We start from the raw sequence: 27,649 nt of genomic DNA on the forward strand, positions 1-27,649 counted from the left end.
AGTGCGGGCGTCCCTCCTCTAGCGACGTAGCCCGGCGTGAGGGAGTGAAGGCAGCGCATTCGCCAGACAAGAGCGATGGGTGAGAACGCCGCAACAGGTCTCCTTGGACTCCTCTGGCACGGGGAGGCCTCGCGCGAGCGCCCCGCTGCCCACCCACCTGATTGGGACTGTGGAGGAGGGCGGGTTGGAGTGGAGGGTTCGCCGACCGCGTCGCCCTCCTAGGTGTCGAAGCTCCTTCCTCGGCAGTCCCGGGGCGTGAGAGCGCGACCAGCCGAGAGGTGGGGGCCCCAGGATGCGGCCGCACGTGGCCTCGCAGGGTTCCAGGAGCCCCTGAGTTAGCCGAGCGTGCGCGTGGGTGTCGGGGGAGCGCGGGTCTCCAGCCCGGCAGGGACGGCGGAGGCTGCGAAGGCTACGAGCTCTGGGGGCAGCGGTGGATCCTGGAGTCCCACTACTTGCCCTAAATTTCCACTCCGTCCCTGTCGCCCAGTGTGACCTTGGGCATGGCTGCAGCTCCCAGTGCCTCAGTTTCCCGCTCGGTGGAGTGAGAGTGACAGTGGTCCCACCTGCTGCATGTGTGAGGGTTTGGCACCCCTCTGGCCCTTGGGAAAGGCTAAGGAAACTGGCTGTTGACTCTGTTTACTCCGGTTTTACAGGAAAGGAAACTGAGTCTCAAGACATTTTAGTAATTTGTCCAAGGTCACCCAGCCAGCAAGTGGTAGGCTCCAGGCCTGACCAGCACACCTGCCCCAGCACATTCTAGAAGGTTCTCACCCAGTTTCAATGGGGTGCATGCTGTGAGGCCTGTCTCAGGTTTTTCTGGCTTAGCTTATCTTTCCCTCCTCTGGGAGTCCCCACACCCATGTCTGGCTCTCTCTCCCCATAACCTTCTGGGGGCAACTAAAGGTCTCAGTTTCTCTGGACATGACCCCTGGCTCAAGCACAGCAGGCAGAGATAAGGGGCTCAGGGAGAACCAGCTTCATGGATGAAAGAGAAGGAATGAAAGAGCCGGCTCTGTCTTTCAGGTCTCATCTCAGAGCTGAAGTTGGCTGTGCCCTGGGGCCACATCGCAGCCAAAGCCTGGGGCTCCCTGCAGGGCCCTTCAGTTCTCTGCCTGCACGGCTGGCTGGACAATGCCAACTCCTTCGACAGACTCATCCCTCTTCTCCCGCAAGGTGTGAGGCTGGGGCTGAAGGGAAGTCCAGGGGGAAAGTGGGCAAGAAGGTGAGGGGGGAGGTCTGCAGGGGAGTGAGGAGGGCGGGGAGACAGCTGGCATAGACACCTCTTCCTGCCCTCCAACCTGCTTCTCTCTGTTTCAGACTTTTATTATGTAGCCATGGATTTCGGAGGTCATGGGCTCTCGTCCCATTACAGCTCAGGTGTTCCATATTACCACCAGACTCTTGTGAGTGAGATCCGAAGAGTTGTGGCAGGTAAGAAGCAGTGTATTTTTCGGCACGGGGTTGCTCTGGGACACCCCCTCTTAGCATTGGAGTGGTGCTAGGATCCAGGAAGCTGCACTGGCCTGGGAGTGGGGCCTGGGCTCTGGCCCCAGGTCTGCCAGCAATTCACGGGAGATCTTAGGAAAGTTGAAGAGTTTGCTTCCTCCTGTGGTTCCCCCAAGCTGGTCTCCTGGGTGGACACCCCAGATGCTGGGAAGGAATTTCCTGAGCCCGGGGAGTAGAAGCGAGAGGGCGGGCTGAGCCTGTGCACAGCTGGACCTTCTGGCTCCTTGTGTTTCCAGCCTTGAAATGGAATCGATTCTCCATTCTGGGCCACAGCTTCGGTGAGTACACTGACTAGCAGCTGACTGGGCCTGGAGTAGGGCTGGGAGGGAAGGATAGGAGCTGCTGCCCCACCGCTTTCCCCTGCGCTTATGAGATCAGCAAACAGAGATGAGAGCATCAGAGATTGACCACTGCGTCCTCTGACCTCAGGCAACTGCTGCAAGGGACACAGAGATGAGGGAAATGTGGTCTTTTGAGTAGTCGGGTCTGATGAAGGGGCCATCGTGACCTAATAGTGAGCCCCCACCACCCATGTGGAGCCCCCCTCTCCCTCCGCCATTGGTGGGAAGAAGCTTTAGGGTTTGCAGCTGGGGAGGGAGTGAGGGAATGTCACCAATGGCTCTTCTGTCCCCCAGGTGGTATTGTGGGCGGAATGGTAAGTAGATGGCTTTGTCTGGCCAACAGGGGTCCCTCGGCTGGGCTGGGGATGGTAGCACAGAGGAGGAAGGAGAAGGTACCTGGGACAGGAAGTGCCTCCTCCTGTCACAGTAATAGTCATTATACCAGGAAGTTGGTGGAAACGGTGGAGACTTCTGGTAGAGTTAATGTTTTCATGCCCTCCTACCCTGTCCCAGAGCACCCTGGAGTCCTGCCATCACCAGGGTCTGCAGCTCAGTGCTAGGTACAGACTTGCGGGTGGTGGGGGAAGGCACACCATAGGATAGAATATTCTCCTTCTGGCCCCTTGGTCAGCACCTACCCCCCAGCCTAAAAGATATTTCCAGGAACTCCAGGGTCCCCTGGGAAAGGCGGGAGAGTCCTTTCCTTCTTCCCCCTATTCATTCTCCCCTTCTGCTGTCCTCACAGTTTTCCTGTATCTTCCCCGAGATGGTGAATAAACTTATCTTGCTGGACTCGCCGCTACTTCTCCTGGAATCGAATGTGAGAAGCGGGGCTTTCGTGCGTGCTGTCATTAGGGAGGACCTGGACCCCGGGCAGTACTCTCAGCCCTGTCTCCTTTGGTGGACACTAGGGAAGCAGGAGGAGGTGGCAGAGGGTGGGAAAGGGGAGTCAGGGACCCGCTCTCCACCAGAGGACAGCTCTCTGCCGCTTATACCCCTAGGAGTGGTCAGGAGAAGGGGTGTGGGGGACCCCTTGGAAACTGGACGTGTGGCTTGGGATCTGCAGAATGCCAGGCTGATCATGCAGTGGCAGGGGTGGAAGAGGGCAGGAGCCATGGCTGGAGGATGTTGTAGGGCACACAGCTGGGCAGGCGCAGTGCACTCACACCCAGTGCAATGCCTTTGCACTGTGTACACGTTGCACCACCACACATGACAGCCCTAAAAGTGAACTGATGGAACAAGTACTGACCCCTCTGGCCACGACTACCTGTAACCAGTACTGTCCCTGCATCTGGGTCCTGGCCTGGTTGTTTACCTGCTGGGTGACCTTTGGCAAGTTGCTTTGCCTCTCCGGGCCTTAGTTCCCGCTCCTGTAAAATGAGATTGGGCTGAATGACGGCCAGCCCTGACATCCTGTCATTTTCTTGCCAAGGTCTCAGCCTCTCAGTTGTGACACAACTCCCATCAGTTTCAGGTTTTTTGTCCATAGAAGGACCACAGATTGGCCGGACGCGGTGGCTCATGCCTGTAATCCCAGCACTTTGGGAGGCCAAGGCGGGCGGATCACCTGAGGTCAGGAGTTTGAGACCAGCCTGACCAACATGGAGAAACCCCGTCTCTACTGAAAATACAAGATTAGCTGGGCGTGGTGGCGCATGCCTGTAATCCCAGCTACTCAGGAGGCCGAGGCAGGAGAATCACTTGAACCCGGGAGGCGGAGGTTGTGGTGAATTGAGATCGCGCCATTGCACTCCAGCCTGGATAACAAGAGTAAAACTCCATCTCCAAAAAAAAAAAAAGAAAAAAAGGAAAAAAAAGAATGACCACAGATGCCATAAGGGCAAGAATCATGTCCATCTCTTTGTCACCACACCCCGAACCCTGGCACCTAGGGAGGGCTCAGTAAATGTTCCTTGCATGAGCTCAGCTAGCTCAGGGACTATTGTGAGGATCCAGTTCACAGATGGCAGACAGCAGACACTCCCTTCTTTCTGCATTTCACCCACTGAATTGACAAGCGCAGTGCCCCCGGGGGTTTCCTACTGGGTGAGTCAAGAGGGGCATTTGTTCCTCTTGTCCTCCATTCTCAGGAGCAGGTAGATGGGAGTTGCCCCCTCTGCAGCCCCAGGCAGTGGGCCCGAGGCTGTCCTCACAGAGTGAGCCACGCATCCTGGGGGAGCCTGGAAGCCCCAGAACGGTGCCCTTTCCGCCACTCCCTGTCTGCCACTAAGAATGATGGCATTTGTTGAACCAGAAGAAATCACCAACCCCGATGGTTCATGGCCTCTGGACCCTAATTTCATGCCTTTGCAAAGCACTCAACAGTTGACAGAGATTCCCCAACCTCCCCATCATCCCACCTGATCTCTTCAAGTGTCCCTGGCCGCAGGCAAGACCAGGCTGGCTGTGACTGAGATGAAACAGAGACTGGTTCAGAATCGCGGGACTGACTAGCCAGAGCTGCGCCTGTGTCCACTTTGCTGAGAGGGGCTCAGCGACAGCAGAGGGCAGGGCTGGGAGGGGCGGAGGCCTCGTCTGCAGCCTGGATCCCTGCCCACCCAGCCAACTGTGCCTTCTTAGGAAGTGGAGAACTTGCTGACCTACAAGCGGAGAACCATAGAGCACATGCTGCAGGTAGAGGCCTCCCAGGAGCCCTCGCGTGTGTACAGCCTGAAGCAGCTGCTGCAGAGGTGAGTGCCTGGTGTGGATGGGGAGCTGTGGGGTCCACGGGAAGACACCCGGTGAGACGTGGGGAAGCGTCTTTCTCCCTCTCACCCAACAAGCCTGTTTCTCTCTGGGGTCACGCTGAGCACCAGGCTTCCCAGGGTCTTCAGGGACGTTATCTCCTTTCCCTCTGCCCCTGCTCCGGCCATGCCCCTTCCTTACTCCAATACCCTCCCCACACCTCTCAGCCCCCGCCTCTCCCCGAGCACACGCTGCTTCCACGCCTTCTCTCCCCTCTGGGACTCCAGCCTGGGCTCCCTTAGCTGGAATTCTCCCCTGTGCTTGCTCACTGGCTTCCCCACTCCTGGGGGCCTCAGCTGGGAGCCCTGCCCTGACACCCCCAGGCGAGCTGTCCCTCCCTGCCCTGCAGGTAACCACACTGTCCAATAAGAGCCTACTGACTCCCCTGGTTCCCGAGGCCTGTGATCCCCACAACCCCCACTATGGCTGACTTGGTCATGTTTGTGCCTCCTGCATCTGGCGGTGGGCCTGGTAGGTCGGAGCTCCACACATATTTGTTGTCTGATGGAGGAGAAGCCCCCCACTGCCCTACCACACGCACGCGCACACACACACACCCTGCCGCCCACTGCCCCACCACACGCACGCGCACACACCCCCTGCCGCCCACTGCCCCACCACACGCACGCGCGCACACACACCCCCTGCCGCCCACTGCCCCACCACACGCACGCGCGCACACACACCCCCTGCCGCCCACTGCCCCACCACACGCACGCGCGCACACACACCCCCTGCCGCCCACTGCCCCACCACACGCACGCGCGTGCACACACACCCTGCCGCCCACTGCCCCACCACACGCACGCGCGCGCACACACACCCTGCCGCCCACTGCCCCACCACACGCACGCGCGCGCACACACACCCTGCCGCCCACTGCCCCACCACACGCACGCGCGCGCACACACACCCTGCCGCTGTAAATGCCATTGAAATACGGACACAGTCCAGGTGCAGTGGCTCACACCTGTAATCCCAGCACGCTGGGAAGCTGAGGTGGAAGATAGCTTGAGCCCAGGAGTAGAGACCAGCCTTAGCGACACAGTGAAACCCTATATCAAAAAAATAAACAAAAAAATTAGCTGGTCACGGTGGCACACGCCTGTGGTCCCAGCTACTTGGCAGCCTTAGTTGGGAGGATTGCTTAGCCCCAGGAGGTCGAGGCTGCGGAGAGCCATGATCATGTCACTGTACCCCAGTCTGGGTGACAGAGTGTTACCCTGTCTCCGTTAAAAAGAAAACAAGGGCTGGGTGCGATGGCTCACGCCTGTAATCCCACCACTTTGGGAGTCCGATGCAGGCGGACCACGAGGTCAGGAGATCGAGACCATCCTGGCTGACACGGTGAAACCCCGTCTCTACTAAAAATACAAAAAATTAGCTGGGCATGGTGGTAGTGGGCACCTGTAGTCCCAGCTACTCAGGAGGCTGAGGCATGAGAATGGCGTGAACCCAGGAGGTGGAGCTTGCAGTGAGCCGAGATCACACCATTGTACTCCACCTTGGGTGACAGAGTGAGACTCTGTCTCAAAAAAAAAAACACATGGGACATATACACCCTTTGTGGGTGATCTCCCTTTCCTCCCTTTCGCTGCTCTTCTCTCCCCTTTTTTTTTTTCTGGAGACCAAATCTCGCTCTGTTCCCCAAGCTGGAGTGCAGTGCCACAATCTCAGCTCACTGCAACCTCTGCCTCCTGGGTTCAAGTGATTCTCATGCCTCAGCCTCCCAAGTAGCTTGGATTATAGGCACACGCCACCATGTCTAGCTAAGTTTTATATTTTTAGTAGAGATGGGGTTTTACCATGTTGGCCAGGCTGGTCTCGAACTCCTGACCTCAGGTGATCCGTCCATCTCAGCCTCCCAAAGTGCTGGGATTACAGGCATGAGCCACCATCCCTGGCCCTCCTCTCCTTTTCATCTGATGTCCTCTGACCTCCTCTTTATTGGCCTCCAGGCACCCAGCATCCTTCTGTCTCTCCCAGGTTACTGATGAGCAATAGCCACTTGAATGAGGAGTGCGGGGAGCTCCTCTTGCAAAGAGGAACCACAAAGGTGGCCACAGGTAAGGTAATCCGCTGTCCACGGCCGTTATATATTTGTCACTGTTCTTACTGAGGATGTCAAAGACTTGCCCTAGACTAGGCGGGATACTAAGCACTAGGCAGGATACTAAGATACTAGGCAGGATACTGGCAGGATCTCTCGGCTCACTGCAGCCTCTGTCTCCCTGGCTCAACCCTCCCACTTCAGTCTTCCCAGTAGCTGGAACTACAGGCATGTGCCACTATGCTCCGCTAATCTTTTAGTTTTTTGTGTAGAGATGGGGTCTTGCTCCATTACCCAGGCTGGTCTCAAGTGATCCTCCCACTTCGGCCTCCCAAAGTGCTGGAATTACAGGTGCCTGACCTCCTGCTATTCTTGCCTGTGTAATTTTTCCATGTGAACTTGAAAATCAGGTGGTTTAGGCCCCCCCATACAAATCTTGTTGGTATATCATATATTTATAGTTTAGTGTTTTTTTTGTTTGTTTAATTTTTTGAGACAGAGTCTTGCTCTGTCACCCAGGCTGGAGTGCAGTGGCACCATCTCAGCTCACCACAACCTCTGCCTCCCTGGTTCAGGCCATTCTCATGCCTCAGCCTCCTGAGTAGCTGGGACTACAGGCGCCCGCTATGACACCTGGCTAATTTTTTTGTACTTTTAGTAGGGATGGCGTTTCACCATGTTGGTCAGGCTGGTCTCAAACTCCTGGCTTCAAGTGATCCACCTGCCTCGGCCTCCCGGAATGCTGGGATTACAGGCACAAAACACGGTGCCCAGCCCATATATGTATGTTTAAATAATAAAATAATAATGTTAATAACAGTAATAACCTGTGCACCCATCACACTGCTAAAACAATGGCACAGCACCCGTTCCTTTGAACCCTCTCCAGCTCCTCCTGGACCTCACCCAGAGGTAAACACCTGTCTATTCATTCAGCAAGCACTTTGGGAGCCCCTCCTATGTGGCAGGCACAGTTCTTGGTCCTGAGGATATAGCTGTGAACAAGGCAGACCAAACTGTTTGTCCTCGTGAAAGCTGAACTCTAGCAGAGGAGAGAAGCAGTCAACAGGCAAAGGATGAAGCGCCTTAGAAAGTGCTATGGGGGCTGGGTGTGACGGCTCACACCTGTAATCCCAGCACTTCAGGAGGTGGACAGATCATTTGAGCTCAGGAGTTTGAGACCAGCCTGGCCAACATGGCAACACCCGTCTCTACTAAAAATACAAAATTAGCTGGGCGTGGTGGCGGGCGCCTGTAGTCCCAGCCACACTGGAGTTTGGGGCAGGAGAATTGCTTGAACCCAAGAGGCAGAGGTTGCAGGGAGCCGAGATCACACCACTGCACTCCAGCCTGAGCGACAGAGGGGAACTCTGTCTCAAAAAAGAGAAAGTGCCATGGAGAAAAATAAGGGGTGGTGGGGAGGCCTGGCCATGCAGGTATTTGAGAAAGATTTATATGGGGGAGGGAACAGCCCTGCCTCTTATCCCTGTGGACACCTGTAGCTCTAGTCCCCGTGTGTCCTGCTGGACGGGTTCCATACAAACACCCCTCTGTTCACGTCTCCATCCCTTCCGACCGCCGGCAGCTTCCAGCTTGCGATTACCCCCAGGGCCACAGGGGACCCTCTGCCCTTTCTGGACACTCCCATGCAGGCCGTTCTTGAGGGGACATTGCTCGGGAAGGAACTGCCGAGTGTTCAGCCTGTACTTGAGGCTGAGTTGTTGGCCACCATCGGGATGGGGGCAGAGAACCAAGTCAGCACCCGAAGCTGAAGCTGGGCACCACCCAGGCCTCGCAACTCCGCTCATGTTTCTTTTTTCATTCAGTGTCTTCTCAACAAACGATGACACGATTGGTACTTATTTGCTTCTTCCTAGTGACTAAAGGAATGAATGAGTTTCTCAGAGATGAGAACTCCACTGTCCACCCGACTGTCAGCCTAAGCTCCTGCCCTCATTTTGCACCGGCCCTTTGGGGTGGCTGGTGAGGGCCTGTGTGGGCTGACAGGTCCGTGGTCAGGTGGCCATGGTCGAGCCCTGGTCCAGCTGGACCCCAGGATAGGGAGTCGTGGGCAGCTGAGGATGTTGGGGGCAGGTGGGAGAAATGAGCCCTGGCTGAAAAGGCCTGGGGATCCCAGCAAAGTCACGGAGTGTCCCCTGACCCTGACGGACAGCATTGACGCCGCTGTCTTTGTGCTTCTGCCTCCAGGTCTGGTTCTGAACAGAGACCAGAGGATCTCCTGGGTGAGTACCGCTGCCTCTGCTCCCCCCGCCACAGTTTGCCTGTTAGCACTTTTGTTGTTTTTGAAAATTACAGGCTGAGCATGGTGACTCACGCCTGTAATCCCAGCTCTTTGGCTGGGGTAGGTGGATCACCTGAGGTCAGGAGTTTGAGACTAGCCTAGCCAATATGGTGAAACCCCTTCTCTACTAAAAATACAAAAACAACAACAACAAAACAGTTAGCTAGGCGTGGTGGCACACGCCTGTGATCCCAGCTACTCGGGAGGCTGAGGCAGGAGAATCGCTTGAATGGGAGGCGGAGGTTGCAGTGAACCAAGATCGCACCACTGCACTGCAGTCTGGGCGACAGAGACTCCATCTCAAAAAAAAAAAGAAAATTACATAGGTAACATAATACATAATAATTGTCAACTGTTTGTAAGTGTGCACTTCAGTGGCATTAAATAGAGTCAGTGGAGGTGAGGAGAGGAGGGAGACATTCCAGGCACTGACTGCTGCACAGGGAAAAGCTGGAAGTCAGCTCGGTGCATCTGTTGAGAGCGGGATTCCTGATAGAGGCTGTGAAGAGGGGAGGGGCAGGATGACAAAGTTCTCAAAAAACAGCGTCCCATATGGAAGCCTGGAAGTGTGTCACTGGAGCACTTGTATTAATAGAAACTTGGCCATCTCTGCCACTGAGGGGCTGTGTGACTTTGGGCAAGGTGCTTACCCTCTCTGAGCCTTGGTTGTCTCATGTGCAGAAAGAAAGTGCTTTCATTCATTCAGCTGGTTTCTGAGCAGCTTGGCTAGGGGAGCCACGCCCTGGGCCTGCCTTTGAAGGGTTGTTGTCGAGACTAGGTGAGGTCATGTGTGTTGAGTGGCCTCGCACACTGCTGTCGCTTCAGGTACTCATGGCCTGTGCTATTTTGTGATTGTTCAAAAACGATAGAACACGGGACACATGTGAGACACTGTCATTAGAGGTGGGGAAGCTCTAACTGCAGGGAGACCGCTGAGAGCTGCTCTCCAGGCCCAGGCCAAGAGATAAGGCTTAGACCAGGGTGTCAGTCAATGGTCTGGGAATGTTAATGTGTTTGTCTTTGATCCGTGTGGGATTTGTTCTTGAGCATGGTGTGAGGTAGTGATTCATTTTTCTTTTTTTAATGTTTTAAAAGTTCTATTTTTCCTTAATTTTATTATTGTTGTTATTATTATTATCGATACAGAGTCTTGCTCTTGTCGCCCAGGCTGGAGTGCAATGGCGTGATCTCAGCTCACTAGAATCTAGCGATTCCCCTTCCGGTCTCTCGTGTAGCTGAGATTACAGGTGCCCTACACCATGCTGGGCTAATTTTTTGTGTATTTTTAGTAGAGACGGGGTTTCACCATGTTGGGCAGGCTGGTTTGGAACTCCTGACCTCAGGTGATCTGAATTTTTTTTAATTTTTTTGTAAAGGAACATTTCACGAATTTTCATATCATGCTTGTACAGGGGCCTTGCTAGTCTTCTCTATATTGTTCCAATTTGGCAGTATATGTGCTACTGAAGCAAAGCACCCACATTCTATTTATTTATTTATTTATTTATTTAGACACCAAGTCTTACTCTGTCATCCGGGCTGGGGTGCAGTGGCCCAAGTTTGGGTCACTGCAACTTCTGCTTCCGGGGTTCAAGCAATTCTCCTGTCTCAGCCTCCTGAGTAGCTGGGATTACAGGCGCCTAACACCATGCCCAGCTAATTTTTTGTAATTTTAGTAGAGATGGCGTTTCACCACATTTGCCAGGCTGGTCTCGATCTTCTGACCTCAAGCGATCTGCCCGCCTTGGCCTCCCAAAGCGCTGGGATGACAGACGTGAGCCACTGCGCCCAGCTTAATTTTTGTATTTTTAGTAGAGACAGATTCAAGTTTGCCTGTTCCTCTTGTGCCCGAGAAGCCCCTCCTGTGCGCAGGCCCGAAAGGCTTGGCCACGCCCCGCTGTGAGATGTGGCAGCTGCCATATGAGAGCACGCAGGCCTTGAGGACAGTATGGGAACCCCTGTTTCAGGAAAGGCATCTCAGGTCATTTTGGTCTGAGAAGCAGAAAATAGCTGGAGGGCCAGGGTGGAACCAGGGCAGTGAGTTTTCAAGGGTGTGTGTGTTCATAGCCATAGCAATTTTATATTCACGATGCTGGAGGTGGAGGAGTATCGGGTGTGATTTCATGGAGCTGGTCCTTACGGGAGCTTCCTGGAATTAATCCACTGAGCATGCATTTATGAAGCTTGTCCTCTGGCAACAAAGGCAAAACTCCGTCTCAAAAAAAAAAAAAAAAAAAGGCTCTATCAATTGTTCTCATATTATTATTTAACATCCACGATGTGATTTCAGATGTAATCAACATAAAACTTGACTGCATTATTTTGCATGCTGTTTTCCAAATCCAGCTTCGTGTCATACCTACAGCACATCTCACTGGAGCTGGCCACATCCCCACCATCCAGATGTGAAATAGTCAAAAGACAGGGCAGGCAGGGCTGCGGAGGAGGCCTGCAGGGGCCATGATGGAGTGCCCATCCTGTACTGTGATCCCAGCAAGTTTCTTCCTGCTGGCAAGAAGCCTGTCCCAGGCTGGCAGGGGACAGCATGAGGTGCAGCCTGCGGACTGGGAAAGGGGTGTGGAAGGGCCACGCCTCAGTCCTAAAATCCAGGCCCAGAAGTGGCCCAAGTCACTTCTCTGACTTTAATCACACAGGCATACCCAGTGGCAAAGGAGTATGGGAAATGGAGTCAGGCTGGGTAGCCAGGAGCCCAGGAAGAGGGGAGAACAGACTTGGAGAGGGCAGGAGTCTCTGGCCACCAGGGGCTAAAGAGCCTTCGATGAGGCGGTGATGTGGTGGGGTCCTGGGCTCGGATCCAGGGTGGATGGCTAAGGTGCCCGTGCCAGGGCTAAGCTGCCCCAACAGACATGGGTTTTGAGCCCACAAGAGTGCCTGTGCCTTGTGACGAGAATTCACCATGCTTTTGTCTCTGCAGCCTGAGAACAGCTTTGACTTCCTCAGCAGGGAGCTGTATGCGCATTCATCAGGAAGCTGCAGGCCCATGTCCTGTTCATCGAGTCTGGACCAAGTGCCCTTCAGTTACCCCCAAAAGACACATGGGCGCCAGGAATCTCCGGGAGGCAGCCCTGGCATGAGGCTCCAAGTTCTCTGTGTTGACCACACCGCTGAGGCTCAAGATCTTTTTCGGGAAGCCCCCCTGGCAGCAGGGTCATGGAAGGAGGAAGGTCAGAGGAGGGGAGGGCTCAGGCAGCAGGGGATGGGCCAGGGCTGTCCCACACCTTTTTTTTTTTTTTTTTTTTTTTTGGAGATGGAGTCTCCCTCTGTCGCCCAGGCTGGAGTGCTGTGGCGCAGTCTCCACTCACTGCAAGCTCCGCCTCCCGGGTTCACGCCATTCTCCTGCCTCAGCCTCCCGTGTGGCTGGGACTACAGGCGCCCGGCTAATTTTTGTATTTTTTAGTAGAGACGGGGTTTCAGGCCGGGCGCGGTGGCTCAAGCCTGTAATCCCAGCACTTTGGGAGGCCGAGACGGGTGGATCACGAGGTCAGGAGATCGAGACCATCCTGGATAACACGGTGAAACCCCGTCTCTACTAAGAAATACAAAAAACTAGCCGGGCGAGGTGGCGGGCGCCTGTAGTCCCAGCTACTCGGGAGGCTGAGGCCGGAGAATGGCGTGAACCCGGGAGGCGGAGCTTGCAGTGAGCCGAGATCCGGCCACTGCACTCCAGCCTGGGCTACAAAGCGAGACTCCGTCTCAAAAAAAAAAAAAAAAAAAAAAAAGAGACGGGGTTTCACCATGTTAGTCAGGATGGTCTCGATCTCCTGACTTCGTGATCCGCCCAGCTCGGCCTCCCAAAGTGCTGGGATTACAGGCGTGAGCCACCACGCCCGGCCTGTCCCACACCTTTCTACAAGTGTCAGCAGGGGGCATGCCCAGGTAAGGCTCCATGACCAGTGAGCGCAATGTCTGCTCACTGCAACCTCTGCCTCCTGGATTCAAGCGATTCTCCTGCCTCAGCCACCCAAGTAGCTGGGACTACAGGTGCCCGCCACCACGCCTGACTGACTTTTGTATTTTTAGTAGAGAGGAGGTTTCACCATGTTGGCCAGGCTGATCTCCATCTCCTGACCTCATGATCCACCCGCCTTAGGCTCCCAAAGTGCTGGGATTACAGGTATGAGCCACCATGCCTGGTCCACCACAGACAATGTTTAAGCCATAAAAAGAAACGAAGCTCTGAGATGGGCTCCAGTGTGGATGAACCTTCACGCTAAGCAGACGAAGTCAGACACAACCGTCTACGTGTTGTATGACTGCATTCACGCTCAAGTCCAAATAGGGCACACTGCAGAGACAAAGCCAGTTCATGGTAGCTCAGGACCGGAAGCCTGTGGGGGGTGTGTGTGTGTGAAAGCGCAGAGGTTCGGGACTTCATTGGGGGTGATGAAAATGTTCTGTAATTGTGACGATGGTCTCACAACTCAACATATTAAAAACCATGGATTGTAGACTTTCAATGGGAGGATTGTAAAGACGTAAATTCTCTCAGAGCAAGTGTGGACTCCAGAGCCTGTTCAGATCCCAGCTCTGCTATTCAGGGCTGTGACTGTGGCCAAGTCCTGAACTCTGTGCCCCAGCAGGGCTGTACCTTAAGCACTCGCTTGCGCCTGGCTTGTGCCAGCTGAGTGTGAGCTGAGATTAACTGAACCTCAAATCCAACCCAGGGTCAAGGGACCCAGCTGTGGGAGGTGGGGTAGCCCAGGCTTTAGTTTCTCCTCAGAGGCCTGAACCCAGGGCAGGATGAGGGCAGTGCTGGGAGGCGGTTCTAAGATGAACCCCAACAACCCCAACTCCTCACTTTCCAGAGCAGTCCACGGATATTTTGATGTGAGAAGAGTGAGTTACTATGGCAAGGAGTCCCTGTCGTTCATGATACACACGCTGAAGTCCACCCTCAAAGAGGTAAGGCGGGGCTCAGGCAGCTGGTGTCCGGCCACTGTCACCCACTCTGGTCCCACCTCACCCATCTCTTCTCGTGCACTGGGAAGACCCCTGGTCTGGCCCCAGGCCCAACAAGTGACCACCAGGATCTCTGAGGCCTCATGCTCCACTGTGGTCAGTCCCTAGAGGCCTGGGGACACATGTCATCAGAATTCAGGAAACAAGAGACCTTTGGTGGGGAGATTCTTTTATCATCCGCGAGTACCCACCCTCCTTCCTGGGCCAGGCACAATTAGGTGACCCAACTGCCAGAGACAGGCCCACAGTTTTTATTTTTTGAAACAGGGTCTCATTCCGTTGCTCAGGCTGGAGTGCAGTGGCTCAATCATAGCTCACTGCAGCCTCAAACTCCAGGGCTCAAGTGATCCTCCCACCTCAGCCTCCTGAGTAGCTGGGACTACAGGTGCACGCCATCATGCCCAGCTAATAGTCCTACTTTTTTTTTTTTTTTTGAGATGGAGTCATGGAGTCTCACTCTGTTGCCCAGGCTGGAGTGCAGTGGCAAGATCTTGGCTCACTGTAACCTACGCCTCCCGGGTTCAAAGAAACTCTCCTGCCTCAGCCTCCTGAGTAGCTGGGATTACAGGCATCTGCCACTATGCCCAGCTAATTTTTTTATTTTTAAGAGACGGGGTTTTACCATGTTGGCCAGGCTGGTCTCAAACTCCTGACCTCAGGCGATCTGCCCGACTTGGCCTCCCGAAGTGCTGCTTTTGCAGACAGGAGCCACCGTGCCCAGCCTAGTCTCACATTTTATAGGCTTCCAAACCACAGCAGAACATCTGGCTGCCTCTTCTCTCCGCACCCATCGGGCCAGTGGGTGTGCTGGCTGTAGGTGGGGGTGGCTGTGCCCGGGTTCCTGGGAGCACCTGGTGATTCATGGTCACTTACCCTCAAACACCTGACCCTGGGGCCTCTGCAGGTTTCCTGGTGTTGTCACAAAGGGAGGAAGCGCACCTGTGGCTGGCCGGTCACCTGGTCAGAGCCAAGGCAGGCAGGGCCTTCCTGTCTGGCTTCTTGAAGGCAGGCACAAGTCTGCAGGCTGCTCACACCCCCATCTGATTATTTTTTCTCACAGGGACTTCCTCTAATACAATCACAGCAACCCTGGCCTCGGCCCCGCCCTGTCCCTGCCATGCAACTTCACAACTCAGCTGGGAGGCCTCCAAGTCCCCAGGGCTCACACACCTCCTGGGGTGCTATGGACTGACCCGGCTCCAAGGCATTGAGTGTGTGGGAAACTCACCATGGGAGGTGCTCCTGCCCTGCAGGGAGCCTGAAGGCTATGGGAGGGCCCTGACCCCAAGGCCTATGGAGCTCCCTAGGCTCCTCTGGCCACACCTCACCACACACCCTCTCCCTTCTCCAGCGGTTCCAGTTTGTGGAAGTCCCAGGCAATCACTGTGTCCACATGAGCGAACCCCAGCATGTGGCCAGTATCATCAGCTCCTTCTTACAGCACAAACACATGCTCACAGCCTAGCTGTAGCTCTGGGCCTGGAACTATGACGACCGCAACAAGGCCAGGCCTGTGGGGACATGCCTCACTGGTCTTGACGCCCAGCCTAGGGTGTAGTCAGGGGAAGGAGTGAGACTCCAACTTCAACATCTGTGACCTCAAGGGGGAGACAGAGTCTGGGTTCAGAGGGCTGCTGTCTCCTGGCTAATAATCTCCAGCCAGCTGCAGGGAGGAAGGGCGGGCTGGGGCCACCTAGCCTTTCCCTGCTGCCCAACTGGGTGGAAAATAAAAGCTTCTCACGTTCTCACTGCTTTCGAGGCTGTTTCGTTACCATCAAGGGCTTTTCCATTGAGGGAAAAGGGAGAACAGAGCAGATTCATCCAGGGTCCTTGACAGGAGGGTATGGAGGCAGGATGCGGAAGGGGCAAGTCCTCCTCTGGGCACGCCCAGGTCCCCAGGACTGCTGAAGCCCAAGACCCGAGGGGTGGCCTGGCCCTTACTCCTGGCCTGTGTGGACTCTCATGGTGCTGTTGTACGTGGTGGCCTCAACCTGGGGCCCGTTTCCCAGAGCTCGGCCTCTCAGAGATGGCTGCAGGCCCTGCCTCGCCTCATGTTCCTCCAGGCCCCGCACCTCTAGCCATCCACTGCGGCTCTCGTGGCTCAGTAGGGTCGGAATTTGCGCTGGGCCCGCAGCAGCTCGATCCTCTGCTTGTCCTCCTCGAACTTCTTGCGCAGCTGCGCTAGATCTGGGGGCGAGAGGAGGCACAGGGCAGGGTCAGACAGCACGCCCCCGGGGCAACCGGCTTGCTCATGCCCCACCCCTCCTCCCAGTTATTGTGGGGCGCAGGGGCATGTCTCCCCCACCAACCCAGCCCCCTTCCCAGCTCTGCTTTGGGGGCAGGGTCTGGATCCTGTAAGGAATCAACCCGACGGCAGGCCGAGTCCAAGGGCAAGGCCAAAGTGGGAGATGCTGGCACCCCGAGCCTGGAGATGAAGCCCTAGAAACAAAGCAAAGGCATCCGCCCCCACCCCGACCCCTGCGCAAGGGGGAAGGAAGGAGTCCTGACCGCTCGGCCTGGAGCGACCCTGAGACTTGGTAAAGGGATGCCACCCCTAGTGCTGGTGAATGCCGATGGCAACTCTGGCACCGGGTGGCCCAGGTCAGTGGCAGGCTGATGGCATGGAGGGGGAAGCTGAGGGTCTAGAGCGAGCACAAGTGGGAGCCAAGAGGGCCAGCGAGGCAGGGAAAGCACCAGTGACTGGGCGGATGGCTCAGGGCCTGCTGCAGAGCCCCTCCCTGTGCCCTAGCCAGGGCAAGGAGACTCCTGGGCCCACAGGAAAGCTGTCCTGTAGACAGGGACACCAGGCAGTGGGGCAGGAGGCTCAGCTGCAGCACCAGGAGTGGGTCACAGGTGATCAGGTGCACAGCCAGGAGAGGGTCCTGTGCAGGCCACCTGACACACACCCCCGCACACCCACACACACCACCACACACCCGCACATCCCCACACCCGCACACCACACACTACTACACACACCCGCACAGCCACACACACCACCACACCCCTGCACACCCACACACCCGCACACCACACACTACCACACACACCCGCACAGCCACACACAGGCACTGTGCAGGGTCACCTGACACACAGCACACAGACACACACACCACCACCACCACCACCACCTCAACACACATATTCTGCAGCATCCTCCCTGCACCCACAGTGGGTTCGGAGGCCCCCTCTGCACTCGAACTCCTTGCTGGCTGGAAGCTGACCAGCGCCAGCACTAAGTGCACAGGAGCCCAGAGGTGGGCACTGATGACCCAGGGTCCCCACACATTGAACAAATGCATCTGCCCCGGGGGGTGATGGGGGACCGCCACACCGGGTGCTGCCAGGCTGGGCCTCTTTCCAGAGCCTGGTGGGAGCCCTGTGCTTAGGGAAGCCCTCCCTCCGCGACCAGCAGGTTCAGTGCCCGCTGTCAGGAGCCCTGGCCAGAGGCCTCATCCATGGTTGGGGCCAAGGCCGAGGGGCCTGAGGATGGGCTGGGCGTGGCTTACGCTCCATCTTGCTCTCCCGGTGCTGCCAGGCATAGAAGTTGAGCAGCTCCTTTCGGGCGCGCTTCCGTCTCTCCCTCTCCAGCACCCGCAGGTTGGCTGCTTCAGTCCGGGGGAGCACAGGCCGTCGGCCCCGGCGGGTCACCTTCACCCACCCCTCCTCGTCAGGGACCCCCTCCTCCTCCTTGGCCTTAGCTTCTTCCTGAAAGGAAGGTGATCCTGTCGTCCGGTCGGCACCTGGGACCTCCTGCAGCCTCCAGCAACACACCCTCCATGCCCTCCTCCCAAAGTCAGAACCGCCCTGAGCCCCTGCAGGGGCAGGCTGCTCCCCTCCTCCCAGCACGATTTTGGGGCTAAGGATGGCGGGGAGGGCACAGACCTGCCAGCGCTGCCTCCTTCTCCACTACAGACCATGTGGAGACTAGATGTGTCACCCAGCCAGGCAGCCCAGGATCCAGCAGGGAAAAAGGGAGCCTGGCCTCTACAGAGTGGCTAAGGACAGGCCGCCACCGCCCTCCCTCTGGGGTGCCACCTTCCCACAGCCACACAGGCGATGCGGTGCTCGGCCAACCCTGCGGAGCCTCCACCTCAGCGATCTTCTGGTCATACGCCTCCATGAACGTGTCCACTTCCACCCTCAGGGCCTCAGGGTCGGGCATGGAGTCTGCGTAGTCACTGATCCACTCTGAGGAAAAGGGAGGCAGGGAAACCAGGCTTCCTCAGGCCTGGCATTTGGGCCCCACCCCAGGGCCTGCCAGGCTAATGGAGACCTTTTCCCACAGGGCCCGGGGCGCAGGTGCTAAGGAAACCCCAGGGGCTGCAAGCTGGGCCCTCACTTTGCCTGCCCAGTATGCCTGTGCCACTGTGCCAGGGACTCAGGCTAATGACTCCCTGGGGACCCAGACACAGCCCCGCAGTCCTCCTGCCCAGGCCTCCACACGCCACTCTCAGGGAGCATGGACTTGGCTGGTGACATTCAGACACTGTCCCCATAGAGTGTCCTGCCAACCCAGAGCCCAGACAGGAGGTGCCAGTCACCCCCTGAGGTACTAACTGTGAATGCCACTCTTCACAGGGTGGCTCTCTGTGGACACCAGCAGGGGGCCCTTCAGGGCCAAGGCCGCTGACACCCCACTTGGCTTCTGGAACACCACATAGGCTACCTGGAACCCCTGAAGAGAGAGACAGATGTCAGAGGCTGGGGGCGCCTCCGCATGTCTGGCACAAGGTCTCCAGGCCCGCCCTCAGCCTAGCCGGTGGCTACACCAGGGGAGACAGTGCTAGGCTATTTCTGAGCCATGGAGAGAACCAGAGGCCATCCCATAACCCAGGTCAGGGGCAGCCACACTTCCAGTGATCCTGCTTCTGCGGGAAGTGACAGCTGTTCCCAGCTCTTCCTCAGAAAGAGGGGACACACAGGCTGCCTTTCTTCCAGTCACACGAGGGATGCTGTGACACGCAGGGGTCGCCCTGGGCCAGGGCAGGTTTTTGGAAGCCAGGCCTGGGCACACACCATGCCAGATGCCACTGTGTGGGGAGGAGGTGTGGGCTCCAGCGCCACTGGGAAAGCTGTGAAGAACAGTGCTCCTGCAGACCCGGCCCCTAAGCCTGGGGAAGGAGCTCCCTCAGCGGGGGAAGCAGGAGGGCAGCTGGGGGAGGCGCCGCAAGCGCCCAGCAGAGACGGTCCCTGAGCATTAACACAGGAAGGAAAAAGCCAGGCAAGAAGTGCAAGGATGTGGCAAATCTGGGAAGGAATAACAGGCTTTGTCACCTGGACAGCCTCCTACACCACACACGGTGAGGATGGGCTCAGGACCAGAGAATGCTCTGACGTCCCACTGCCAGCTCCCCCAACACACTGGGGACAATGCCCCACCCCCCTCACTCTAGTGGAACCCCGTGCTTGGCGGCTCACCGGAACCGGCTTGGGATGAAAAAACTTCGACCTTGACTCCTTTGGGCTCTCGGCCAGGTCCGGCTTCTCCTGCAACTCTACAGACTGGACGAGGCCACAAGAGGACAGGAGGCGGGACAGGCTCTCCTGCCGCAGGGAGAGGGAAGTCAAGTGTGAGCATCTGCAGGGGCATCCGAAAGCCTCCCTCCACCATGGGTGGCACTGCCAGGGGTCCAGCGCCCCTGAAGAACTCAGAGCCACAGCCACATCTGCCCAAGCCAGGAGCCTGTGGGCACCATGGCCTCCGACCTGTTCTGCAGGGATAATATGGAGGTCAATATTCCTGCTCTTTCTCTTTTTTATTTTTTATTTTTTTTGAGTTGGAGTACTGCTCTATAGCCCAGGCTGGAGTCCTATAGCGTGATCTCAGCTCACGGCAACCTCCACCTCCGGGTTTCAAGTGATTCTCGTGCCTCAGTCCCCCGAGTAGCTGGGATTACAGGCGCCCACCACCACACCCGGCTAATTTTTGTATTTTGAATAGAGATGAGGTTTTGCCATGTTGGCCAGGCTGGTCTTGAACTCCTGACCTCAGGTGATCCGCCTGTCTCGGCCTCCCAAAATGCTGGGATTACAGGCATGAGCCAGAGTGCCCGGCATATTCCCGCTCTCTCTCATTGGAGACAGGTGGGGACATTCTTGCTGTTATTCTGATTTTCTTTTTTTTTTTTTTTTTGAGACGGAGTCTCGCTCTGTCGCCCAGGCTGGAGTGCAGTGGCCGGATCTCGGCTCACTGCAAGCTCCACCTCCCGGGTTCACGCCATTCTCCTGCCTCAGCCTCCCGAGTAGCTGGGACTACAGGCGCCCGCCACCTCGCCCGGCTATATTTTTGTATCTTTTAGTAGAGACAGGGTTTCACTGTGTTAGCCAGGATGGTCTCAATCTCCTGACCTCGTGATCCGCCAGTCTCGGCCTCCCAAAGTGCTGGGATTACAGCCTTGAGCCACTGCGCCCAGCCCTATTCTGATTTTCTATGACAAATTTTACTACCTGAATCAGCAGTAGTGACCCTATGCTGTGACAGTCAGGACGGTGGTTATCGGTGGAGGAGGCAGCAGGGGTTCTGGGATGTGCTGCTGTGTCTCCACCTGGGTGCTGACTACACAGGTATGTTCTGTCTCTGGGATGCAGCGAGCTGGACACCTGCCACTGGGGCCCTTCCCTGTACACATGCTGCACTTCAAAAAAGGTCAGAACTCACACCCCCTCTTCTACACGCTTCTTTTTTCTCTAAGTTTAAAGGAATGTTTTAGAAATTAGGGTTTCTTTTTTGAAAACTAATCCAGGAATTCCCTTGGCCAGGGGCGGTGGCTCACGCATGTAATCCCAGGACTTTGGGAGGCTGAGGGGGTCGGATTACTTCAGGTCAGGAGTTCAAGACCAGCCTGGCCAACATGGTGAAACCTTGTCTATACTAAAAATACAAAAATTAGCCGGGCATGGTAGTGGGCACCTGTAATTCCAGCTGCTCGGGAGGCTGCGGCAGGAGAACAGCTTGAACCTGGGAAGCGGAAGTCACAGTGAGCCACGATCGCTGTGCTCTAGCCTGAGCAACAGAGGGAGACTCTGTCTCAAAAAAAAAAAAAAAAAAAAAAAAAAAAATTAACAGTTGTGTTTGGATAAAATTAGAGGCACTTTTCATTTTTTTATACTTTCCTACTTTCAAATTATGGACACGTATAGTCTCAAAGAAAACACGTAATTCAAACAACTTCGGGTAATACGTAAAAAAACCTTGGGCTACTTAGGATTACACTTTTTTTTCCTTTTTTTTGTTTGAGTCAGAGTCTCACACTGTTGCCCAGGCTTGAGTGCAATGGCGCGATCTTGGCTCACTGCAACCTCCGCCTACCAGGTTCAAGCAGTTTTTGTGCCTCAGTCTCCCAAGCAGTTGGGATTACAGGCGTGTGCCACCATGTCCGGCTAATTTTGGGGGTTTTTTGGGTTTTTTTTGAGATGGAGTCTCACTCTGTCACCTAGACTGGAATGCAGTGGCGCAATCTCGACTCACTGTAACCTCCACCTCCCGGGTTCAAGGGATTCTCATCCCTCAGCTTCCCGAGTAGCCAAGACTACCTGCACACGCCATCATGCCTGGCTAATTTTTTGTTTTTTAGTAGAGACAGGGTTTCACCATGTTGGCCAGGCTGGTCTTGAACTCCTGACTTCAGGTGATCCACCGGCCTCAGCCTCCCAAAGTGCTGGGATTACAGGCATGAGCCACCATGCCTGGCAGGATTATACTTTTAAAGACATCTTTGAAAAGCCAGTTTCCTGACTGGAGATCAAGGTAGCCCTCTGGACACTCTCCTCTGGGGCTCCCATTAGCTGTGTCCGTCTCACCACCAAGGACTTGGTGGAGGCCAAGGGAGCCCCCACCTAGAGCCCACAGGTCCCCTCCCAGACACTAGCTCACCTCTGTGCAGTATGGGGGCACATTGAGGACAAAAAGAGTCCTCTTCTGAGGCCAGGTCGACTTGGTGCCTTGTCGAACGCCATGTGCTCTCACATAGAGGTAGTGAGAAGCCTGCTGCTTTTCGGAGAACTTGATTGGAATAGCTGGAAAGGAAATGGGAGGGGAGGGATGGCCAGGCTACCCTGAGCTGAGGCCAGCAAGACATTCACACAACTTCCTTTCTCCACATCCCTGTCTAGTCCTATCTGCTCATCAATCCATCCATCCCTTCACCAACCCCCCGACCCTACCCTTTGGCAAAGCCGGTGCGGGCTCTAAGAGTCTGCCCAGGAGGGCCTCCCAAGGTGGTGCAGGGAAAGAGAAGATAAATGGGCAATGATTACAGATGGGGGCGCAATGAAAGGGACGCTCGAACCCTGCGGCTCTTGGAGTGAACACCAAAATCCTAACCGTGGCTAGAAGCTCCGTGAGACCCTGCCTGCCACTGTGGCCTCTTCTCGTACCATCTTCCCCACCACCTTGGATTCTCCCTGTTCCCCTGGGTACACCAGGGCCTCACACACACTGGCCTCTCTACCTAGTGCATCACCCTCTTCCCTCCTGCTAACCTTCAGGTTTAGCTCAAACCTCGCTTCCTCAAGAGAGCCTCAGCATCACCCTCCGCCCCTCCTGCCAGGTCAGATCCCCACTGCCTGTGCCTTCACAGCTTCTCTTAATAGTCTGTAGGCTATACTGATGAGATTCTTTGGTTAATCACTGCCACACCCATGACTGTAATCTCATAAAGCTAGGAACTGCTTCTATTTTTCTCACACCTCCGTCAGACTACCGGTTGGCATAGAGCTGCGGTCCCTGAACTCAGGAAGCTCAGTTGCAATAACGGAGAAGACAATTACCAAGTGAGCATACAGCAAGCTTGTATCAATTATGAAAGAAACATTACAGGGTCATGGGGTGGCAGAGGTCTTTCCATAGGCTCTCAGGGATGGCCTCTTTGAGGAAGCAACTTTAAAGCTCAGAACAGAAACGCCACTGTGCAACAAACTGTTACAGCACGTGCAAAAACCCAGAGGGGGAAAAAGCATGTTGCCTCAGATGAACAGAAAGAGCTTTAGGTCAGCACCAGTCAGACCATGTGGCCCACACAGGTTAAGAAGTCTGCTTTTTGTTTTAGAAGCGACTTGATGAAGCTACTGGAAGGAATGCAGTGGGTGTGGGGCCTATCGTGGGCGTGTGAGACATGCTCTAACTTAAATGGCCTTAAAAAGAACATTCTGGTACGTGGGTGGAGAACAGAAGCAGGGGCAAGAGAAAGAGGAGCGCAACCAAGCAGGAGGGCCCGTAACAGCCCAGTAAGAGCTGATGGGGGCTGGACTAGAAGCAGAGGCGATGAGAAGGGGATGGGCTCACCTGGACGAGCGAATGTGGACGGAAATGGGTTTGCCCTGGGTGAGAGGTGCACAGTGGTGGGCTCACCCAAGGGATGCGTGGACCAAGACAGGCTCGCCCCGAGAGAGTGGGCAGGCAGAAGGGCGCCGCGTGGGTCCTCGGGACTCCGAAGCTGGGGCCAGAGGCCGCCGGAGCTCACACCCAACCGTGCGGCCGCTCCTGGGGACCCCCGGCCGCCGCCAACCCCCAAACACCTCCCGGCGATGCCTGGCCCCCCCGGTCTCGCGTCCCGGAGCCCCTCACCTGCGTAGCCCGGTGGGCTGGGGATACAGTCCTCCGGGTCCCGCGCCGCGCGCTTCCTCCTGCGCGCCACCATCTTGCCGCCCGGGAGCGCAGGGGCCGCCGGGAGTTGTGGTTCGGCGCCGGCGCGATCGCGTTTCCGTGGCGTCTGTCCCGCCCCCTGGCTCCAGGCCCGCCTCTCCGGCCCCGCCCGCCAGGGCCCAACCTTCATCAGCTCAGAGTCAAATCAGCGCGCGGAAGTGGGAGGGAACGTCAGCGTTGACCCCGGCCAGTCACGAGTGCGAACTCAGCTTTCCACTCATGCATTCACACATTGAATAGGCACTGTGAGAGAAATCCAGGATGGCTGCTAGGTTTTCAGTCGAGGCAACTAAGAGGATGGTGTTGCCATTGACTGAGATGGGGAGACTGCAGGAGAGGGGCCAGCTTGGGGAAAATCGAGTGGATCAGTTCTCTGTGGGCCATGGTGAGACGCCCATTAGGTCTCTCAGGGGAGATGTCAGGTGGGCAGTTTGATATGAGACTGAACAGACTGAACATCAGAGGTGTCAGGCCTGGAGCAATACACCTGGGACTGACCGTGGATAGGTTACTGAAAGTTATGAGAGGGGCCGGGTGCGGTGATTCAAGCCTGTAATCCCAGCAATTTGGGAGGCCGAGGGGGGCAGATCACTTGAGGTCAGGAATTACAGACCAGCCTGGCCAACTTGGTGAAACCCCGTCTCTACTACGTACAAAAATTAGCCGGGTGTGGTAGTGCATGCCTATAATTCCAAATACTCGGAAGGTTGAGACAGGAAAATCGCTTGAACCCAGGAGGCGGAGATTGCAGGGAACCAGATTGCCCCACTGCACTCCAGCCTGGGCAACAGAGAGAGACTTCGTCAGAAAAGAAAAGAAAAGAAGAGAAGAGAAGAGAAAAAGGTAGGAGACGGTGTGATCGCCAAGGGAGCAAGTGTAGACAGGGGAGAAAAGAAGTCCAAGGACTCCACTTATCTGGACTCCAAAGGGCCTCTCAGACCATGTACCCACCAGCCCTTGATATATATACTATTTCTCTTCTCCCAGTGTACAGTTGCTTCTTGGAAATGCTGCCGGCCCTTTTGGGGAAAATTAGGAGACTATTACTGCAAATCTTTGTGGTCTCGAGGGGACCCAGCCTCCCTTTCAGTCAGTGACCTCCAGGTCTGAGGCCTAGCTTAGGCCTGGAAACTGGGTGAGGGGTTGGGATTTTCCATCAGCAGCTGCCATTACTGTCCTGTTTGCTTGTTTTTTCTTTTTGATCTTTCTTTGCTTAGAGCAGTCAAGCAGTGTCAGGGCTGCTGTGGCCCCTGGGAATACCGTGGTCCACTAGCCTTCACCAGAGACTCATATGCATCCAGGCTCCCTGGCAGCCACTCTGGCCTTGCTCCTGTTCTGACAGTCACATCAACCGAACCTCTGCTCTCTGAAATCCTATCTCCTGCTGACCCTTCCAAGTCCAGCTCCAGTCCTATTTGCTCTCTTATACCCTGGCCTCAGAGGATGGCCATGCCGATTGCCCAGTGATGCCTAGACCCCTCACTAGTGAAAGCAGTATCTGGTGAACCCTCCAGAAATACGGTCAGCTGGCTTCTCAGATCTTGCATAATAAATCTGTACCAGCACATCCCCCTCCCGGAGGCCTCTGGCTCCTTCTCAATGCCCTTCCACGATCGTTCTGTTATCTCCCTCTCATGTATTGCTTCCACACTTCATGGAGCCATCTCGGTGGGATATCAGGACTGGTCACAATATCACATTCTTTTTTTTTTTGAGATGGAGTCTTGATCTGTCACCAGGCTGGAGTACAGTGGCGCGATCTCAGCTCACAGCAACCTCTGCCTCCTGGGTTCAAGCAATTCTCCTGCATCAGCCTCCTGAGTAGCTGGGATTACAGGTGTGCACCACCATGCCCAGCTAAATTTCTTTTTTTTTTTTTTTTTTTTGAGACGGAGTCTTGCTCTGTCGCCCAGGCTGGAGTGCAGTGGCCAGATCTCAGCTCACTGCAAGCTCCGCCTCCCGGGTTCCCGCCATTCTCCTGCCTCAGCCTCCCGAGTAGCTGGGACCACAGGCGCCACCACCTCGCCCGGCTAATTTTTTGTGTTTTTAGTAGAGACGGGGTTTCGCCGTGTTAGCCAGGATGGTCTCGATCTCCTGACCTTGTGATCCGCCCGTCTCGGCCTCCCAAAGTGCTGGGATTACAGGCTTGAGCCACCGCGCCCGGCCAATTTCTTTTTTTTTTTTTTTTTTTTTTTTTTTGAGGCGGAGTCTTCACTCTGTCGCCCAGGCTGGAGTGCAGTGGCACCATCTCGGCTCACTGCAAGCTCCGCTTCCCGGGTTCGCGCCATTCTCCTGCCTCAGCCTCCAGAGTAGCTGGGACTACAGGCGCCCGCCACCGCGCCCGGCTAATTTTTTGTATTTTAGTAGAGACGGGGTTTCACCGTGTTACCCAGGATGGTCTCGATCTACTGACCTCGTGATCCGCCCGCCTCGGCCTCCCAAAGTGCAGGGATTACAGGCGTGAGCCACCGCGCCCGGCCAAAATTTCTTTTTTTTTTTTTTTTTTTTGAGACGGAGTCTCGCTCTGTCGCCCAGGCTGGAGTGCAGTGGCCGGATCTCAGCTCACTGCAAGCTCCGCCTCCCGGGTTCACGCCATTCTCCTGCCTCAGCCTCCTGAGTAGCTGGGACTACAGGCGCCCACCACCTCGCCCGGCTAGTTTTTTGTATTTTTTTAGTAGAGACGGGGTTTCACCGTGTTAGCCAGGATGGTCTCGATCTCCCGACCTCGTGATCCGCCCGTCTCGGCCTCCCAAAGTGCTGGGATTACAGGCTTGAGCCACCGCGCCCGGCCAAAATTTCTTATTTTTAATAGACACGGAGCTTCACCATATTGGCCAGGATAGTCTCGATCTCTTGACCTTGTGATCTGCCCACGTTGTCATCTCAAAGTGCTGGGATTACAGGCATAAGCCACTGTGCCCGGCCTTTTTTTTTTTTTTTTTTTGAGATGGAGTCTCACTCTGACGCCCAGGCTGGAGTGCAGTGCTGCCATCTCAGCTCACTGCAACCTCCACCTCCCGGGTTCAAGCAATTCTCCTGCCTCAGCCTCCCAAGTAGCTGGGATTACACGCATGCGCCACCATGCCCAGCTAATTTTTTGTATTTTTAGTAGAGACGGGGTTTCACCATGTTGGCCAGGCTGGTCTCAGTCTCCTGACCTCAGATGATTCACCCACTTCAGCCTCCCAAAGTGCTGAGATTACAGGCATGAGCCACTGCACCCAGCCTAGAGTTCAAGACTCTTGAGCCCATCTACCCTGACGTCCCTGCCCTAGGTGGCAGTGTTCCGCTCCTTCCCTTCTGTGCTCCTCAACTGGAGCACAGGACCGGCAGAGCCATTCATCTGCCCTGATTCAAACGCTGCAGTTCTCATCAGGTCCTAGGCCTTTGTCAGCACAGTGTGACCTGTCTTTAAACACATCTCTGGAAACCCCTCCTGATTTTCACCTTTGGCCATAAGTTGATCAATGGCTATCCTGAGGCCTGTTGTTTTTTTCCTTCAGCACACTGATGCCACTCAATCAATTCACTCCACTGTCTTTATAATTACCACTGCCCATGTATTTCGTGGGTTAGGAATTTGGGCAATGCTCTGCTAGGAGATTCCGTTGCTCCCTGTGGCACTGACTGAGGCCATTTGATGGTATTCAGCTGGCATATGGGCTGCACTCAAGGTTCCAAGTCACTTCACTCACACATCCGGCATCTCAGCAGGGATGGCTGGTGATAGAGTTTGAATATTTGTCTCTGCCCAAATCGCATATTAAATTGTAATCCCCAATGCTAGAGGCGGGGCCTGGTGGGAGGTGTTTGGATCATTGGGGCTTCATGGCTTGATGCTGTTTTTGCGATCGCGAGTTCTTACAAGATCTGCTCGTTTAAAAATGGGTGGCTGCTTCACCCCCGCTTTGTTGCTGTGGCTTTCACCATCTGAAGTTGTAATGGAGCGAGTTATGGAGAAACGCCACACTTTGAGACGAATTCAGGAGTCCTTTATTAGCTGGCGACCGGGAGACGGCTAGTGCTCAAAATTCTCTCGGCCCCGAAGAAGGGGCTAGATTTTCTTTTATTCTTTG

At 55.5% G+C, this 27,649-nt stretch overlaps 2 protein-coding genes and 1 non-coding gene across 3 annotated transcripts; 1 reads left to right on the forward strand and 2 right to left on the reverse strand.

Moving 5' to 3' along the window:
* LOC105464543 (serine hydrolase-like protein 2) lies at positions 1–15,678 on the forward strand. Its single transcript, XM_071080680.1, is given in 13 exon segments — positions 1–97; positions 1,024–1,173; positions 1,318–1,431; positions 1,743–1,784; positions 2,142–2,161; positions 2,593–2,667; positions 4,431–4,540; positions 6,582–6,661; positions 8,854–8,888; positions 11,883–11,925; positions 11,928–11,964; positions 13,774–13,870; positions 15,279–15,678. Coding segments are annotated over 13 exon segments (939 nt in total). The 5' UTR covers positions 1–75; the 3' UTR covers positions 15,393–15,678.
* LOC112423595 (U6 spliceosomal RNA) lies at positions 10,319–10,424 on the reverse strand. The gene has a single exon (XR_003014084.1). It is a non-coding gene; the product is annotated as a U6 spliceosomal RNA (small nuclear RNA).
* On the reverse strand, positions 15,670–23,636 carry LOC105464340 (ribosomal RNA processing 7 homolog A). The gene is made up of 7 exons (XM_011712151.3): positions 23,496–23,636; positions 21,804–21,946; positions 19,349–19,474; positions 18,488–18,605; positions 18,021–18,118; positions 17,437–17,635; positions 15,670–16,114 (listed from the first exon to the last, which is right to left on the reverse strand). Exons 1-7 carry the CDS (start codon positions 23,566–23,568, stop codon positions 16,029–16,031), a joined length of 843 nt encoding a protein of 280 aa, XP_011710453.1. The 5' UTR covers positions 23,569–23,636; the 3' UTR covers positions 15,670–16,028.
* Positions 23,637–27,649: the final 4,013 nt, after the last annotated feature.

The sequence above is a fragment of the Macaca nemestrina genome, chromosome 15 (assembly GCF_043159975.1).
Source record: "Macaca nemestrina isolate mMacNem1 chromosome 15, mMacNem.hap1, whole genome shotgun sequence".
Taxonomy (NCBI): Eukaryota; Metazoa; Chordata; class Mammalia; order Primates; family Cercopithecidae; genus Macaca; species Macaca nemestrina.

Coding starts and splice junctions, on each gene's coding strand:
- LOC105464340 (XM_011712151.3), bottom strand. CDS start 23,568: ATGGTGGCGCGCAGGAGGAAGCGCGCGGCGCGGGACCCGGAGGACTGT. Junction 18,606..19,348: donor TTCATCCCAAGCCGGTTCCG/GTGAGCCGCCAA, acceptor CTCTCTCTTCAG/GGGTTCCAGGTAGCCTATGT. Junction 17,636..18,020: donor ATGACCAGAAGATCGCTGAG/GTGGAGGCTCCG, acceptor CCTTCCTTTCAG/GAAGAAGCTAAGGCCAAGGA.